The 13,554-nt window shown below is 41.5% G+C and overlaps 1 protein-coding gene and 1 pseudogene across 4 annotated transcripts in view; one reads left to right on the forward strand and one right to left on the reverse strand.

Annotated features, from left to right (window-relative positions):
• Window positions 1–1,292: 1,292 nt before the first annotated feature.
• Window positions 1,293–6,188, reverse strand: LOC132357085 (suppressor of cytokine signaling 6-like; annotated as a pseudogene).
• OGT (O-linked N-acetylglucosamine (GlcNAc) transferase) overlaps window positions 6,144–13,554 on the forward strand; it is a 37,164-nt gene continuing 29,753 nt past the window's right edge. For 3 of the 4 annotated variants that reach the window (XM_059911663.1, XM_059911665.1, XM_059911666.1), the window contains exons 1-3: window positions 6,144–6,421; window positions 9,264–9,444; window positions 10,320–10,563. In XM_059911663.1, coding sequence (XP_059767646.1) covers window positions 6,385–6,421; window positions 9,264–9,444; window positions 10,320–10,563 — 462 coding nt within the window. In that variant the 5' untranslated portion in view covers window positions 6,144–6,384. The remainder of the gene's footprint in view (window positions 6,422–9,263; window positions 9,445–10,319; window positions 10,564–13,554) is intronic. The other variant, XM_059911664.1, reaches the window with a different exon arrangement.

Consider the following 13,554-nt stretch of genomic DNA (forward strand, 5'->3'; position numbering starts at 1 on the left):
TAGTTCTATTTTTAGTTTTTTAAGGAACCTCCATACTGTTCTCCATAGTGGCTGTATCAATTTACATTCCCACCAACAGTGCAAGAGGGTTCCCTTTTCTGCACACCCTCTCCAGCATTTATTGTTTGTAGATTTTTTGATGATGGCCATTCTGACTGGTGTGAGGTGATACCTCATTGTAGTTTTGATTTGCCTTTCTCTAATGGTTAGTGATGTTGAGCATTCTTTCATGTGTTTGTTGGCAATCTGTATATCTTCTTTGGAGAAATGTCTGTTTAGGTCTTCTGCCCATTTTTGGATTGGGTTGTTTGTTTTTTTGATACTGAGCTGCATGAGCTGCTTGTAAATTTTGGAGATTGATCCTTTGTCAGTTGCTTCATTTGCAAATATTATCTCCCATTCTGAGGGTTGTCTTTTCGTCTTATTTATGGCTTCCTTTGGTGTGCAAAAGTTTTTAAGTTTCATTAGGTCCCATTTGTTTATTTCTGTTTTTTATTTCCATTTCTCTAGGAGGTGGGTCAAAAAGGATCTTGCTGTGATTTATGTCATAGAGTGTTCTGCCTATGTTTTCCTCTAAGAGTTTTATAGTGTCTGGCCTCTAAGGCCATTTTTACAAAATATACAAACCACTAGATGAAAATGAAGGCAACAGAAAAATTCAACTTTTCATAACCAAAAAATTAGCACAACCTTAAAAATAATTTAGAAAAGAATGTGGTAAAAGATATACTGCAGATCTGCATTCTATTACCCAAGCTAGGTCAATTCATAATTCTAAATCTTTCTACAGTATGAGATTAAAAATCATTTTTAGTGTATATATAAATTCTGCATTTTATCACATGGGTATGTTTCTTCAACACTATCTTTTGAAAATAGGCCATTTAAAGAGACCACCATTTTTATTCTAAAAGTTTCATTCAACTTTACTTTGGGTTGCATACATGTGAAATGTGTTCTTAATGTCTAAAAATCACAATGGATAGCAGCAAAGGACTTGGGGGGAGGCACATTAAGGAGAATTTGATAATTTACATTGTGATTATTTTGCATACAATGGAAGACAATTCACACTTCTCAAACCTCAAGACTTTCCTTTTTAAAGAACCAAAAATAAACTCAAGACACGTTGGCAATACTGCCCCACCCCTAGACAAATTGATTACTCTTTTCACCTAAATCTTTAACAGTTATTGCAGCAAAAGATTTTGATAGTAATGAAAGTTTGTAAATTATATTTCAATCTCTTTTTCTGGAACCCAAAGTGCATGATGCAGGGTTCTCCTAATCTTTCAGTAGTGCTTCTCCTGTCAATAATTCTTCATTTTGTTTGGCAAAGGCAGTTTTTGAAATAAGTCTATTCTGATATACTGACATATAACAAAATAGCACCTGCAGGAATCGTGATACTTGTTTGGTCAGTCTGACAGGGTAAATTGCATATCCAGGCAACCGAGACCTTGAATAACAAAAAGCTCCATTTTCAGAGTCCCTGGTTGAATGTTTAATTAGATCAGCAAATTGTCCATCCACATCTGGTTGTTCAGAAAAGCAAAACCTAACATTTGAGTGCTCAATTCTAGTGTGAAGTGTTTACCATGGAAGCGAAAGCTGGAGCTTAAAAGATAACAGTCATCAGAACTAGCCGGAGCAAGAAAAGAACCATCTGGCACATTTGCTAGATTTCCTTCTGTCTCCCAGCATGTGATTTGTCCCCAGCACTATCCTTATTTCACAAGTTTTCTCAGCTTCTCTGCAAAGCTTGTCACAACTATAAGACTACTACTTTCCACTGAGTCACAAACTCTTGGGCTTCCCTAGTGGCGCAGTGGCTGAGAATCTGCCTGCCAATGCAGGGGACATGGGTTTGAGCCCTGGTCCAGGAAGATCCCACATGCCACGGAGCAACTAAGCCCGTGTGCCACAACTACTGAGCCTGCGCTCTAGAGCTAGAGCCCACGAGCCACAACTACTGACCCGTGAGCCACAACTGCTGAGGCTCGTGTGCCTAGAGCCGGTGCTCCACAACAAGAGAAGCCACCGCAATGAGAAGCCCGTGCACCACAACAAAGAGTAGCCCCCACTCGCCGCAACTAGAGAAAGCCTGCACGCAGCAATGAAGACCCAATGCAGCCAAAAATAAATCAATTTTAAAAATGAATAAATTAAAAAAAAGAAAGAAACTCTTGCAACCACAGGAGCAGAGTCAGGATCAAAATTCAAATGATAGCACGTATACTTTCAGATGCATGGACATCTGTGCTGGTAAGTCCACCGACGTAACTTTGGATTTGATTTTTCTGCATTGGAGGTGGCAATGGTGAGTGTGGAGGGACATCATCATGACTCACTCTTGGGCTTTGCAGTGTGACACCTGAGGTGCCAATGAACAAGCCATACACAGACTTGTCCACAAAGATCTCTGGGGCAATGACTAGGCCCTCGTTTTTATTTTTGGAGAAAGAGTTCTCTCCCGCTTGAGAAGGAACTGCAGAAACTTCCATGGGAAAACTGTCCAGACAATAGGCGATCCTTCCAAAGCATACATCCCCCTCATTTCTAGGCACAGAATACCAAACGCAGTCTTGACGGGTAAGTCCAATAACTACAGGCACGTGTTCATTGTGGTGAAGACGCAAATCTCCATTCTGAGATTCTGAACTCTTTTTTAAAAAAAATTTATTTATTTATTTATTTATGGCTGTGTTGGGTCTTCGTTTCTGTGCGAGGGCTTTCTCTAGTTGTGGCAAGCAGGGGCCACTCTTCATCACGGTGCGCGGGCCTCTCACTATCGCGGCCTCTCTTGTTGCGGAGCACGGGCTCCAGACGCGCAGGCTCAGTAATTGTGGCTCACGGGCCCAGTTGCTCTGCGGCATGTGGGATCTTCCCAGACCAGGGCTCGAACCCGTGTGCCCTGCATTGGCAGGCAGATTCTCAACCACTGCGCCACCAGGGAAGCCCCTGAACTCTTTAATGAATTATTTTGTTCTCGGCACACAGTTTCAGGCTGAAGACTGTGAAAATCTTTTCAGACATCCTTCCGTGTTGGATTTGGATTGGAAGAAAGAAACAGGGCTTTGAATCTCACTTCCTCCATTTTGATACACCGCTCCTCAGAGTTTGTAGGTCAAGAGACTAAGGGGTAGGACTATAGTGATGATTGACGAGGAAAGTGGACCTTATTGGTCTTTTGAGCTCTCGCATCTTTAAAGACTATTGGTGCTGAGGAGAGGAAAACGTATCCTCATCTGGCAGAGCTCCCAGAGGGTGTGCTCCCCTTGCTTTTCTGCTTTTGTTCTGCAGAAAGCCGCCTTTTTAATGTACCCATTAGGCTTTCAGTCTTTGATCTATTTTGTTCTACCTTTTTCATCTTCCCTGTTGATATCACAGCTGGCCATGTCTTTACCATAGCAGCTACCAAATAAGGAATCATTTTTTCCAAACTCACTGGCTAGTGATGGTTGCTGTGCTACCATGAAATCAGTTTCTTTACTTTTATTCGAGCTCAAAGATTTCCGGAAGGTTTTAAAACGAATTTTCTTCGTTATGAATGGTTAGCTACTCCGGGGGGTGGGGGTCGATCTCTCTCTGGAATATTATCCCCAAACATCTGGAGAGCCTGCGGCGCTACATCTATGTATTTTTCCAGCTTCATTGAACCTTTGGAGCCATTTTCCAGCGGCAACTGCGCGGCGGCGGCGGCGGCGGCGGCCAGAGCGTGTCTCCGGCTCCCTCGCCGAGCGCTGGCGCGACTGCTCTGAAGTGTGCGTTGTTTCAAGCCGCTAAAATTGGTGGGCAATTTGCGAGACAGTAACAGAAAACGAATACACCATTAGCGGTATTATTACGGTGTCAAAGTTTGGGATTGCGGTGGAAGAAGCGCCTGGTTTATTTTAGGTGATTCTGAATTTAGAATTGCTGCCCATAAAAGGGAGAAAAACAAACAGAAATCAGTGTGAAAGAGAACACACAAAAGCACCCCCATCAATGCCCAGGTCAGGCCTTCTTGGTCACCCTCCTCCAGCCTGAAGTGACTGTTCCCCCCTCAGATATTTATAGACAGTGATGTATTTTATCACCTTAATAATACTCTTCTGTTTTATGCTCTACTGGCTTTTTGTGTCTACGTAACTGGGCTTCAATTTCCTTGAGGGCAAAGATCTTGTCTTGCTGATTTTTGTGTCTCCCACAGTGCCTTGCACTCTAGTAAATGTTACTTGATTGGCCAAAGAAGATGCGTTTATCTGATAAGTCCTTCCAACTAAACCCTCCAGGTGCTACTGCTGGAAGGTACCTGGAGGGGGTTCTTGAGACTCCAACAGGAGTTTTTCCTTATTGAATCACTGTGAGCCCCACCACCCAGCTTTCCACAGCAGCGTCCTTTGACTCCTCTCAGGATAAGGAAACTTAGACCACAAGTATGGATGGGCCAAATAGCCTGCCTGGCTGGGAAGGTAATCTGGCATTTAACAAGAAGAAGAGTTTTACTTAATTAGCTAGCACCCACTAATCAGTAAGGCCTAAACATCTGCCAGTGGAATCTGAGAAGTCCGTTCTAAAAGTTGAAAAGCTGATTTTATTCACCACAGATGGAGCACTTCTGCCGGGGTTGGGGGGGGAGGGGGGAGAAAAAGGTTTTACCAGTTAAATCAAATTAAGAGAAGAGGTTGGTGCCCAGTTTCCAGGAGAGTTTGTGTAGTGAACTTTGTCTTTTTCACTGCATCTGACTCGTAATTATGGATGTGATAGAAGAAATGATCAATATTACAAATTTCCTCTGTGCCCATATCCATAATTAACAGTATGTGAACTGTCTCAAAGAAATTGAAGCAAAATTTGAGGACTTAAGGGTGTGTGTGTGTGTAGTCAGTTGGCTAGGTAGTAGAAACATTTTGAAGAAATTCACCGACTTGTTTTCTTAGATCAAGGACTTTTTTATTTCTTTTGGAAAAAAGAAGGCTCCGAGAGACACAACTTGTTGCCTCCATTGGTTTATAATTTCTTGCTGATGTGGCAAGCTACCTTAAATCCTTCCTGGAACAAGAGATGAGATATAAATTAATACCAATGTGACAAAATGTCTGAACAGTGGACTTGAAACTGCAGGAGGATCATAAAGTACTGATTTGTTCAATAAGTGGAGGCAACTTAGCTTCAATCTCGACGTGTGGTTTAGGTAGATGGCAAATTAATCCACTTATCATTGTTGAGCTGCCTTGAGTTAAATGATATCACCGATTGTGATTTGTTCAATAAGTGGAGGCAACTTAGCTTCAATCTCGACGTGTGGTTTAGGTAGATGGCAAATTAATCCACTTATCATTGTTGAGCTGCCTTGAGTTAAATGATATCACCGATTGTAACGTTCTGCAGAGCTACGTGGTGGAAATGAAGTCACAACTCAGAAGGGTCATGGATTTTGACGAATATGAATCGTCTTTAACATTTTTATGGCTGCTGCCTTTGGAGTGCAAACTCTCAGCATGTCCCCGAGTTATGAAGCATTTGCCATAATACTGTGGGCAAAACTATCCTGAACACCAAAAGGATTTGGAAATTTCGGGCCATATGGCCCAAATCTGAGATACTTGGGTTCACTTGGTCCTGTGAAACTCTCAATCTTTTTCATCAAAGTGCTTAAATCAATGGCTGGAATCAGAATTAAGATGTGTTCTAATTGGAACCCTCTCCGCCATCGTTTTGAACCCCGGCCTTTGAAATATAACCATTTAAATTTACTTGCTCAGAATTGATTCATCAACCTTGTAACTATCCTTTTTTGTACAAATAAAGTTGATGAAACTTTTGTAGATGCCTTTGGCATTTCTATTAAAATCTACGTTCTTGGCTAGGTAGTAGACTATATACTTTACCACTCTGGCAAAAATGTAGCCATCATGTGTATGTTTCTTTTTCACCTTCCGCTTCGCTAGTAGAAAACTTGGACGGTCCTGCCCCAGACAGTGCCCTAGCCGCGAGTCGGGTTGACAGGGTTGCTCGCATGCGCTCTCGACACAAATCGTGTTTGTCGCAATGGGCCCTGTGCGGAAGGCTACATAGGAAAGAGTGACTTTGATTATAGTCATTTTGACGTAAGTGGTTACCGCGCTACTTCCGCGCTGGTACTTGATTGTAACAGAAAGTAGTTCCGGTCCGTGTTGTCTCGGCCGAGGAGCCGTCGCCGCCATTTCAAGACCGTGAGAGAGAGATAGCCGACCAGAGTTCCTAAGGTTCAGTGTATGTAACTGTTGCCGCCGCTTAAGCCTCCCAAAGCAGTGGTACGGCTGCTGCCCTTGTATTTGCTACCTCTAGAAACATTCTTGCCAGTAGTGGCGGCAGCGGGACTCGATTACCCCCTTTTCGCACTCCCTCCAGAAGCTCCAGATGGCGTCTTCCGTGGGCAACGTGGCCGACAGCACAGGTACCGGTGTCTGTTCTACCTTGGCAGACGCCCCCTTGGGGTCTCGCGCCGTCCTCTGCCTCTCATCACTCCCTTCCCTCTAGCCATCCCCATTACATCAGTGGCATCGCTGAGCTTTTCGTCGTCTACCGGCATCCGATCGGGGTTTCTGCTGTCGTCCGTTCCTTAAACATTTCCTCTCGCTTGCTTGTTTTTTGCTTCCTTTCTTGCTTTGTAATCCTATGCATTTTCTAGCCTTCTACTCTCTCGGGACGCTTCTTCCACACGTGCGCGCTTAGGATGTCTCGGAATGGAGTGCATTGGAATCCCTGCCCTTCTCGCTGCCTTTCACTTGCCTTCGCCGCCGTATTCTCTCCTAATTCAGCTCACCGCCCCCTCCTCTTCCCCCTCCACGTCCCCCTCCACCCTGCTCCCCTTAGCCCGATTTGGTGGTCCTCTGTCAATCGAGGGCGGGGGTGCCGTTCCGAGGTAATCGTATCCTCACTTTGTATCACCCCAAGGACGAGCACAAGCTCCTGGGTGTGCTTCGAGTAACCTCGACAAGAGAGGATTTGGAAGCAGCACCCCGCCGGGCAGCGCCTTTCTGCTGTGTCTTCGGTTGAGTGGCCCCGGTTTCGATTGGAAATTTCCAGGGGTTCCTTTTGCCATCGCTCAATTCCACCCGCTGCCCCCAGCCTGGATTTCCCACCCAGTCCTCCTCCCTCCCCTCCCGCAGGGAGCCACACCCTTTCCTTCGCGAGGTTGCCAGCCCTGCGGTCCACTTCCTACCCTTGGGGAGAAACCACCCTGGTGTTGGGGCTTTGGCGTTGACCATCCTGCCCGCCAGTTTCTCGCTTTGTGTTACTTTCTCCCTGTATTCCTCCGCCGCCGCCTCTGGGTCTTCCATCCCCATTCTTTAGCCCGGTATCTCTTTATTCATAGGGGGTGTATTTTTTTTTAAGTTTTCATCCCTGCTTGAAGAGTTTGTAAAGCAACTGGAGTGTAGCTGCACAAGTACAAGGCGGTTGCCCTTTTAGACAATTAGTCGAGAGTATTTGGTACTAAAAATAAGGAAACAACCAAATTATAGGAGTGTCCTTCAGCTGCCTTTCCATATTGAGGCTATTTGGGGCGGGAGGGAGGGGGGGATTGGGCTGCGGTTCTAAGGTTTCCCACGAGGTTATTTTTTTGTTGATTTCTCAGTTGAGATGTGTCAAGGATTTTATTGTTTTTGAACATTGCGCACTAAGAAGTGAATCTTCAATTGTCTTATCCATGATTGTAGGTAGTGGGATTAGTTATTAGTCAGTGTTCCCCTCCCTCTCAGGGATTTTTAAAGATTTAAGATTCTGTCCTAGATTCTCCTGTACTAGCTTGCCCTTTTCTACGTGTTATTTTATTTGAGGAAGTTGTCATTTCGAGCGTTAAAATAGCAGGCGGCCTTGAAAAGTTAATAATGTCTTAAAATAAGGAGCTAGGAAGTTCTAGAGGCTTGTCTAAAATGTGCTTTTCTAGTTTTTCTCAGAGATATAACCGCCCCCAGAGTTGGATGCAGGTCTCTCTGCTCTTATGTTAGTGGTCAGCTAGCTGTGCATTCTGTTAGGAAATTTACTTTGCGTTCCCGTGAATACAGTTCACTCACCAGCTCTAATGATTGGGGGTCTAGGCTCAAATTTGAGCTTGTCACTCTGACCTTGGTAGAATTTAAGTAATTTGTACGATGTTTCCCACGCTATCTAGTTAAAGTGGTGTGGTCAAATTCCCAGTAATGTATTATTAAGTAAGTATCTACAATTGATACTTAGGTAGCTTGTTGTTGTTTTCCCTCTCTGGGCTTTAGATGTATACCCTTTATCTTTATATATCTGAACGAAGTCACTTACACACAGCAAAGTGCTTTCATTTGTTATTCTGTTGTGCTTTATCGAATGGTTTTATATTTTAGTGTTTTCCCATTCTTTTAAAAAATCATTGCAGTTGTAGGTAACTGCTTGGTTTACACAGGGTTGTTTGCAGTGTCTTAATCCTTCAGTCAGTATCCGAGGTCTTTGGAAAATGCTAGTGTTAAACCAGCGTGGGTGGGATTTAGCTAATTTGGTCTCAGTGTGAGTTTGGGATGGTAGAGGAGCAATGTAATCTTGGGTCTTTATTTAAAATGTTTGATGATCCCTTTAAATATTTTGGCTCTTGACAGATGAATTCATCTTGTTTATCAGCTGTTTTAAAAATAGCACCTTGACTTTTAGTTTTTTTTTCCGTATGCTTGTTTCTAGTGTTGCCCTTAAAGTAATTAAAAAATTAAGTTGTGAAATATACAAAAGCAACAATATAATTGAGTTCACTACGCATCTGGTGCCCCCAACCCAGGTTAAGAGAGAGATTGTTACCAGTACTCCACCCCCCACAGATCCAACCTAGAACATGGGACAAAGTATTAAGTTTCCCAGTAGGTTATTCTGACATTATTAAATCTATGTGACCTTGCAAATCACATGTTTTATATTTTGTTTTTCTGTGTTGACTAAGGTATGAGGAATAATGTTTCGTGACTCTTTAGATGCTACTTCTGATTTGTAACTTAAAAATACGAAGTATTTTTTGTCATTATGTAATCTCCTTTGGAAGTAAATATTTCTGTCTGGTCTGGGAAAGAAAGTTAATGGGCGAATTCTAAAAATGCTAATTCTGCACTTGATATTAACTTGGGGGTATCAGTAACGTGCAGAACACTCTAGTGCTTTACATAGTTTCAAGCATTTTCATCTTTAAGTTTAATATACCATATTTTTACATTTTTTTGTTTGCATTTCTAACTTTTTGTTTCCCCCCCCCCCTTCCCTCAAATGTTTTGATGATTCTCCAGAACCAACGAAACGTATGCTTTCCTTCCAAGGGTTAGCAGAGTTGGCACATCGAGAATATCAGGCAGGAGATTTTGAGGCAGCTGAGAGACACTGCATGCAGCTCTGGAGACAAGAGCCAGACAATACTGGTGTACTTTTATTACTTTCATCTATACACTTCCAGTGTCGAAGGCTGGACAGGTAGGAGATGTGGGGGTGATGCTGGTGATTGCTGCCTCTGGGTGCTAAGCTTGAAAAATGATACTTAAATATTTGAACTTGAAATTTTTCCAGTACTGGGTTTCACCTGGAGCCACCAACGCACATCTGCTCTCTTGCCCACTTGTGACATGCCCAGCTGCCAGTTTTTCCTCCCTCCTTTTGTGGTGGTGGTTATATTATCAGTATGACTAGGGACCTTTTCTAGTTCTTTCCACCTACGTCTGCTGCTTTTTTAAAACTCTATTCAGGTAATTATTCTTAGTATACATCTGAGCATCCACTTTTACCTTTGTAAGATGTGTCAGCTTGAGGGACAGAAATGCTCAGAGATGAAGGTGTATATGCTGTGGTAGGAGGTGCGTATGTGGTTCAAGTTGCAGATGCCATCAAGTCATTATGATGTGCTACTTTTAGCTAATCAGTTGAATTAATCAAAAGGGAAGAATCTGTGTTCTTATCCTTTTAATAAATTGTCATTTTGGCTTATTTAGATATTTAAAGGTGTGCGTCATTGAATCTTTTCAAGAAATGGAAAATGAGACTCACGCACATAGCATTTTTATTCTTGATCTTAACGATCATGGTTTACAATGAGGGAGTTTGGTAATGAGACTCTAGTTAAGAATTTTATCTCATAAGAAAAAAGAGTGTTCCAATTTGAAATCTGGAATTCCTCCACTTCTGAAAAACTTTGATTTCCAAAATTTTTCCTACTATGTGCTAGTTAAAAGATAATGTATTATTATATAATGAGCAATACACAGGATCTTCAGAAACTGTTTGAGTTGCGTATGGGCCATACCTTCTTTCTGTAACATGCATACCCATGCATGAATACTTTTCCCCTTTTCCAGATCTGCCCACTTTAGTACTCTGGCAATTAAACAGAACCCTCTTCTGGCAGAAGCCTATTCGAATTTGGGGAATGTGTACAAGGAAAGAGGGCAGTTGCAGGAAGCAATTGAGCATTACCGGCATGCATTGCGTCTCAAACCAGATTTCATCGATGGTTATATTAACCTGGCAGCCGCTTTGGTAGCAGCAGGCGACATGGAAGGGGCAGTACAAGCTTACGTCTCTGCTCTTCAGTACAATCCTGTGAGTATAATTTTAATGGTTATTATTTTCCCTTCACAAAAGCCCTGAAAGAAACAGTTTGATACTTTAGACACTAAAATAGGTTTTTGCATGGAAAAAAGTCAAGAGTTTGGAAATGTTTTGTCTACTTAAAATGGTGAAATTGCTTTGACTCAGGTCTGTGTTATGTTTTAAAAAAATTATTTTATCTAGCAAGTTATTTGAGAGCATAAAAATTATCCTTATTGCAAGAAACTCTACGTCTGTCTTTATAATGCCCGTAAAAGTACAGAACACATGACGTTGTTTCTTTGGGCTCTTTTGATTAAATTTGGGTAACTTCTGCTATAACATGTTTGTAACAGTTAATTGATTTTCAAGGAATAATGGAAGAAGGGCCTTAATCTGTAATATAGAATAGTTAAGATGTCAGTATATGGATCTGTGACATGAAAACTAGGCTGCAAATTTTTTTCCTCAATATCCTATTCTCTTTTCTTTCTACATAATTAGAAGTGGTAGAATAGAGGTGATAGTATGCACACCAGGCTTTTGATTAGTTCTAATAAATTTTTTGTCTAAATTGCAGATGTTTTCCGGGGAACAAGTGAGGCCCAGTTGGCAGACATTAAGTTCACAATGTGTTAAGGTTTCTGAAAGGTACACAGAAAAAGTAAGACTTGCCCTTAGAACTTTTGATGTAGTTAGGGAAATAAGATAGACATAACAGGAAAGTGATAAAGAGGGAGATTATAGGAATCCAGAAAACATTTAAGAATATGTTTCTGAGCTACGTCATCAACATTTAGCTTTGCACCAACCCTTGAAGTGGTTAATAATTAACTATTATAGCTACCATTTATTGAAAGTCTACTATGTGCTCAGACATTGTGCCATTCAGACGTTGGTCTTTCTTAATGCTCACAATGATCCTTCAAAGTAGATGGTATCTGTTCCAATTTTACCACTTAAAAACAGACTCAGGGGTTATGTTAACTTTCTTGGGATCAAACAGCTAGTAATGGTGAAGTGGATATTAAAAGCTGAGTCTGAATATCTTGAAAGCAAACATTGTAGAGAGAAGAAATAAAGGAAACCCTTTTTATCTGGGTACCCAGAGGGCATCCACCCCTCAAGGCAGCCCTTGAGCACAGTTTGAAAACCATTCTGCTGTCCCTTAATCCTTATTTTACAGGTGGGAAACTGAAGCTTAATATAGTAGTTTATGCAAAGATCTGAAATCACTTTTTATCATATCTATGAACAGTTGTTTTTTCCGTTAATTTTGATTGTAAAATTTTAAATTTTATTTATTGCTTTTTGTATGGATACAGTGAAAAGTCTCCCAGCTACCCTTCTTGGAGGTAGCTGATGAAACTAATTTCTTATGTATCCTTTTGGAGATACTCAATGCATATATATGTAAATTTGAGTGACTTTTTTGTAATTTTTATTGCAGTACCATCTAGCTAGTTACAGAAAGTTTTAGGGAACCCTGTATGTGCTGCCACTGGGGCTTGCACCTTGTTCTTGCCAAGGCTCAGGGCTCACTTGTGTACCTAATTGTCACAGTAAATTCTTTCCCTTTATTAATTAAGGTTGGTTCCATCCTTCACTTGTTGATTGCGTATACATTCACTTGTGCCCTTTTACACAGCCGTGGGCCCAAACACCTTGGAACTCTGATCCCCTTTGCTCAGGTTTCCAGTTGCCTACATGTATCGCAGAGCAGTCATTGCTGCTGACAGTATACCAAACTGTAGGAGTATGATGAGAAGGGAAAACTAAAGTGGGAGACAGAACCATGCTTTTCAATATCTAACCTGTTAACAGGAAGCTTATCATTGTGCCCTACCAAAGAAGTAAGATAATACTAAAATAAATCATGGGACTACCCCTTGAAGGCATTGAACAGCTGTGCATTCCCATCTGGTTCTGTTTCTTTTAGTGGAAGGTGCTGCTTTATTTCTGTCTTTACCAGTAAGAATGAAAAAGGGACTGTGCCTACTGCCTTGATTTCACCTAAATATACCGTAGTGATCATGTTTTAATTCATTTCAGGGTATTTAGTCTTAACTAGATTTAAGCTTACTGTCAAATGCCTGTGTCAATTCAGTACTGACAGAGAATCTTGAGTCTGTTCCTAGATTGTGCTCTTGTTGGCAGTGCATTGCTGGCCTGAATCACAGATGTAGTTGGCATTCTATGAAAAATAGTTAAAGAAACTCAGGTTATTTTGGTTTTGCAGTAGTGAAAAAGTAAAATGTTAAGGTGGTGGTCTTGGCAACCTGTTTTCAATAGTGTTTGTCTTTTTAAGTTAATGGTATGTCAGTTTAGAAGTTATTCTGTGACTTGATTATAGAAATTACTTTTAAGAAGTAGAGCTGTTTCATATTTTTACATTCTGAATTGGCTTCTGTAATATTGGGTGATTTAATAATTTCACTAAAATATTAGTCCATTGTATTTGAAGGTGCTGTTGCAGCTGGTAATCTTTCACATGATAACTCACTAGAATTGCCCATGCTTGGCAATCCCTTTTATGAGTTATGTATAAAATGTTCTTTGTAAGATGGCTATAATACTGAGTTGCTCTAAGGAACTCTGTTCCTGAGTCTATAGGTTTTTGAACCATTGCTTCTGTTTTGATTGTGGATGCATAGCACTGAGAGCTACTGGCATCTTGACCATCACGTGTTACTGTCATGTTATTTGTTACTGTTGCGAGTCTCAGTCATACAGCTAAACTGTAGAAAACCTTATACAGTCATCCCTAGGTATCCGTGGGGGATTGGTTCTAGGACCCCCCACGGATACCAAAATCTGTGGGTGCTCAAGCCCCTTATAAACAGTGGTGTAGTACAGTTGGCCCTCAAGAGTCCACAGTTTCTGCATCTGCAGATGCAGAGGGTCAACTGTATTTCTGTCCCTCTCTGCTCTGCTTTTTGTAAGTTTGCTGTGCAAATGTCACATTTAAATACTTGAGTGCTTATTGTGTGTACAGTGCTTTGT

The sequence above is a fragment of the Balaenoptera ricei genome, chromosome X (genome assembly GCF_028023285.1).
Source record: "Balaenoptera ricei isolate mBalRic1 chromosome X, mBalRic1.hap2, whole genome shotgun sequence".
NCBI classification, from domain to species: Eukaryota; Metazoa; Chordata; class Mammalia; order Artiodactyla; family Balaenopteridae; genus Balaenoptera; species Balaenoptera ricei.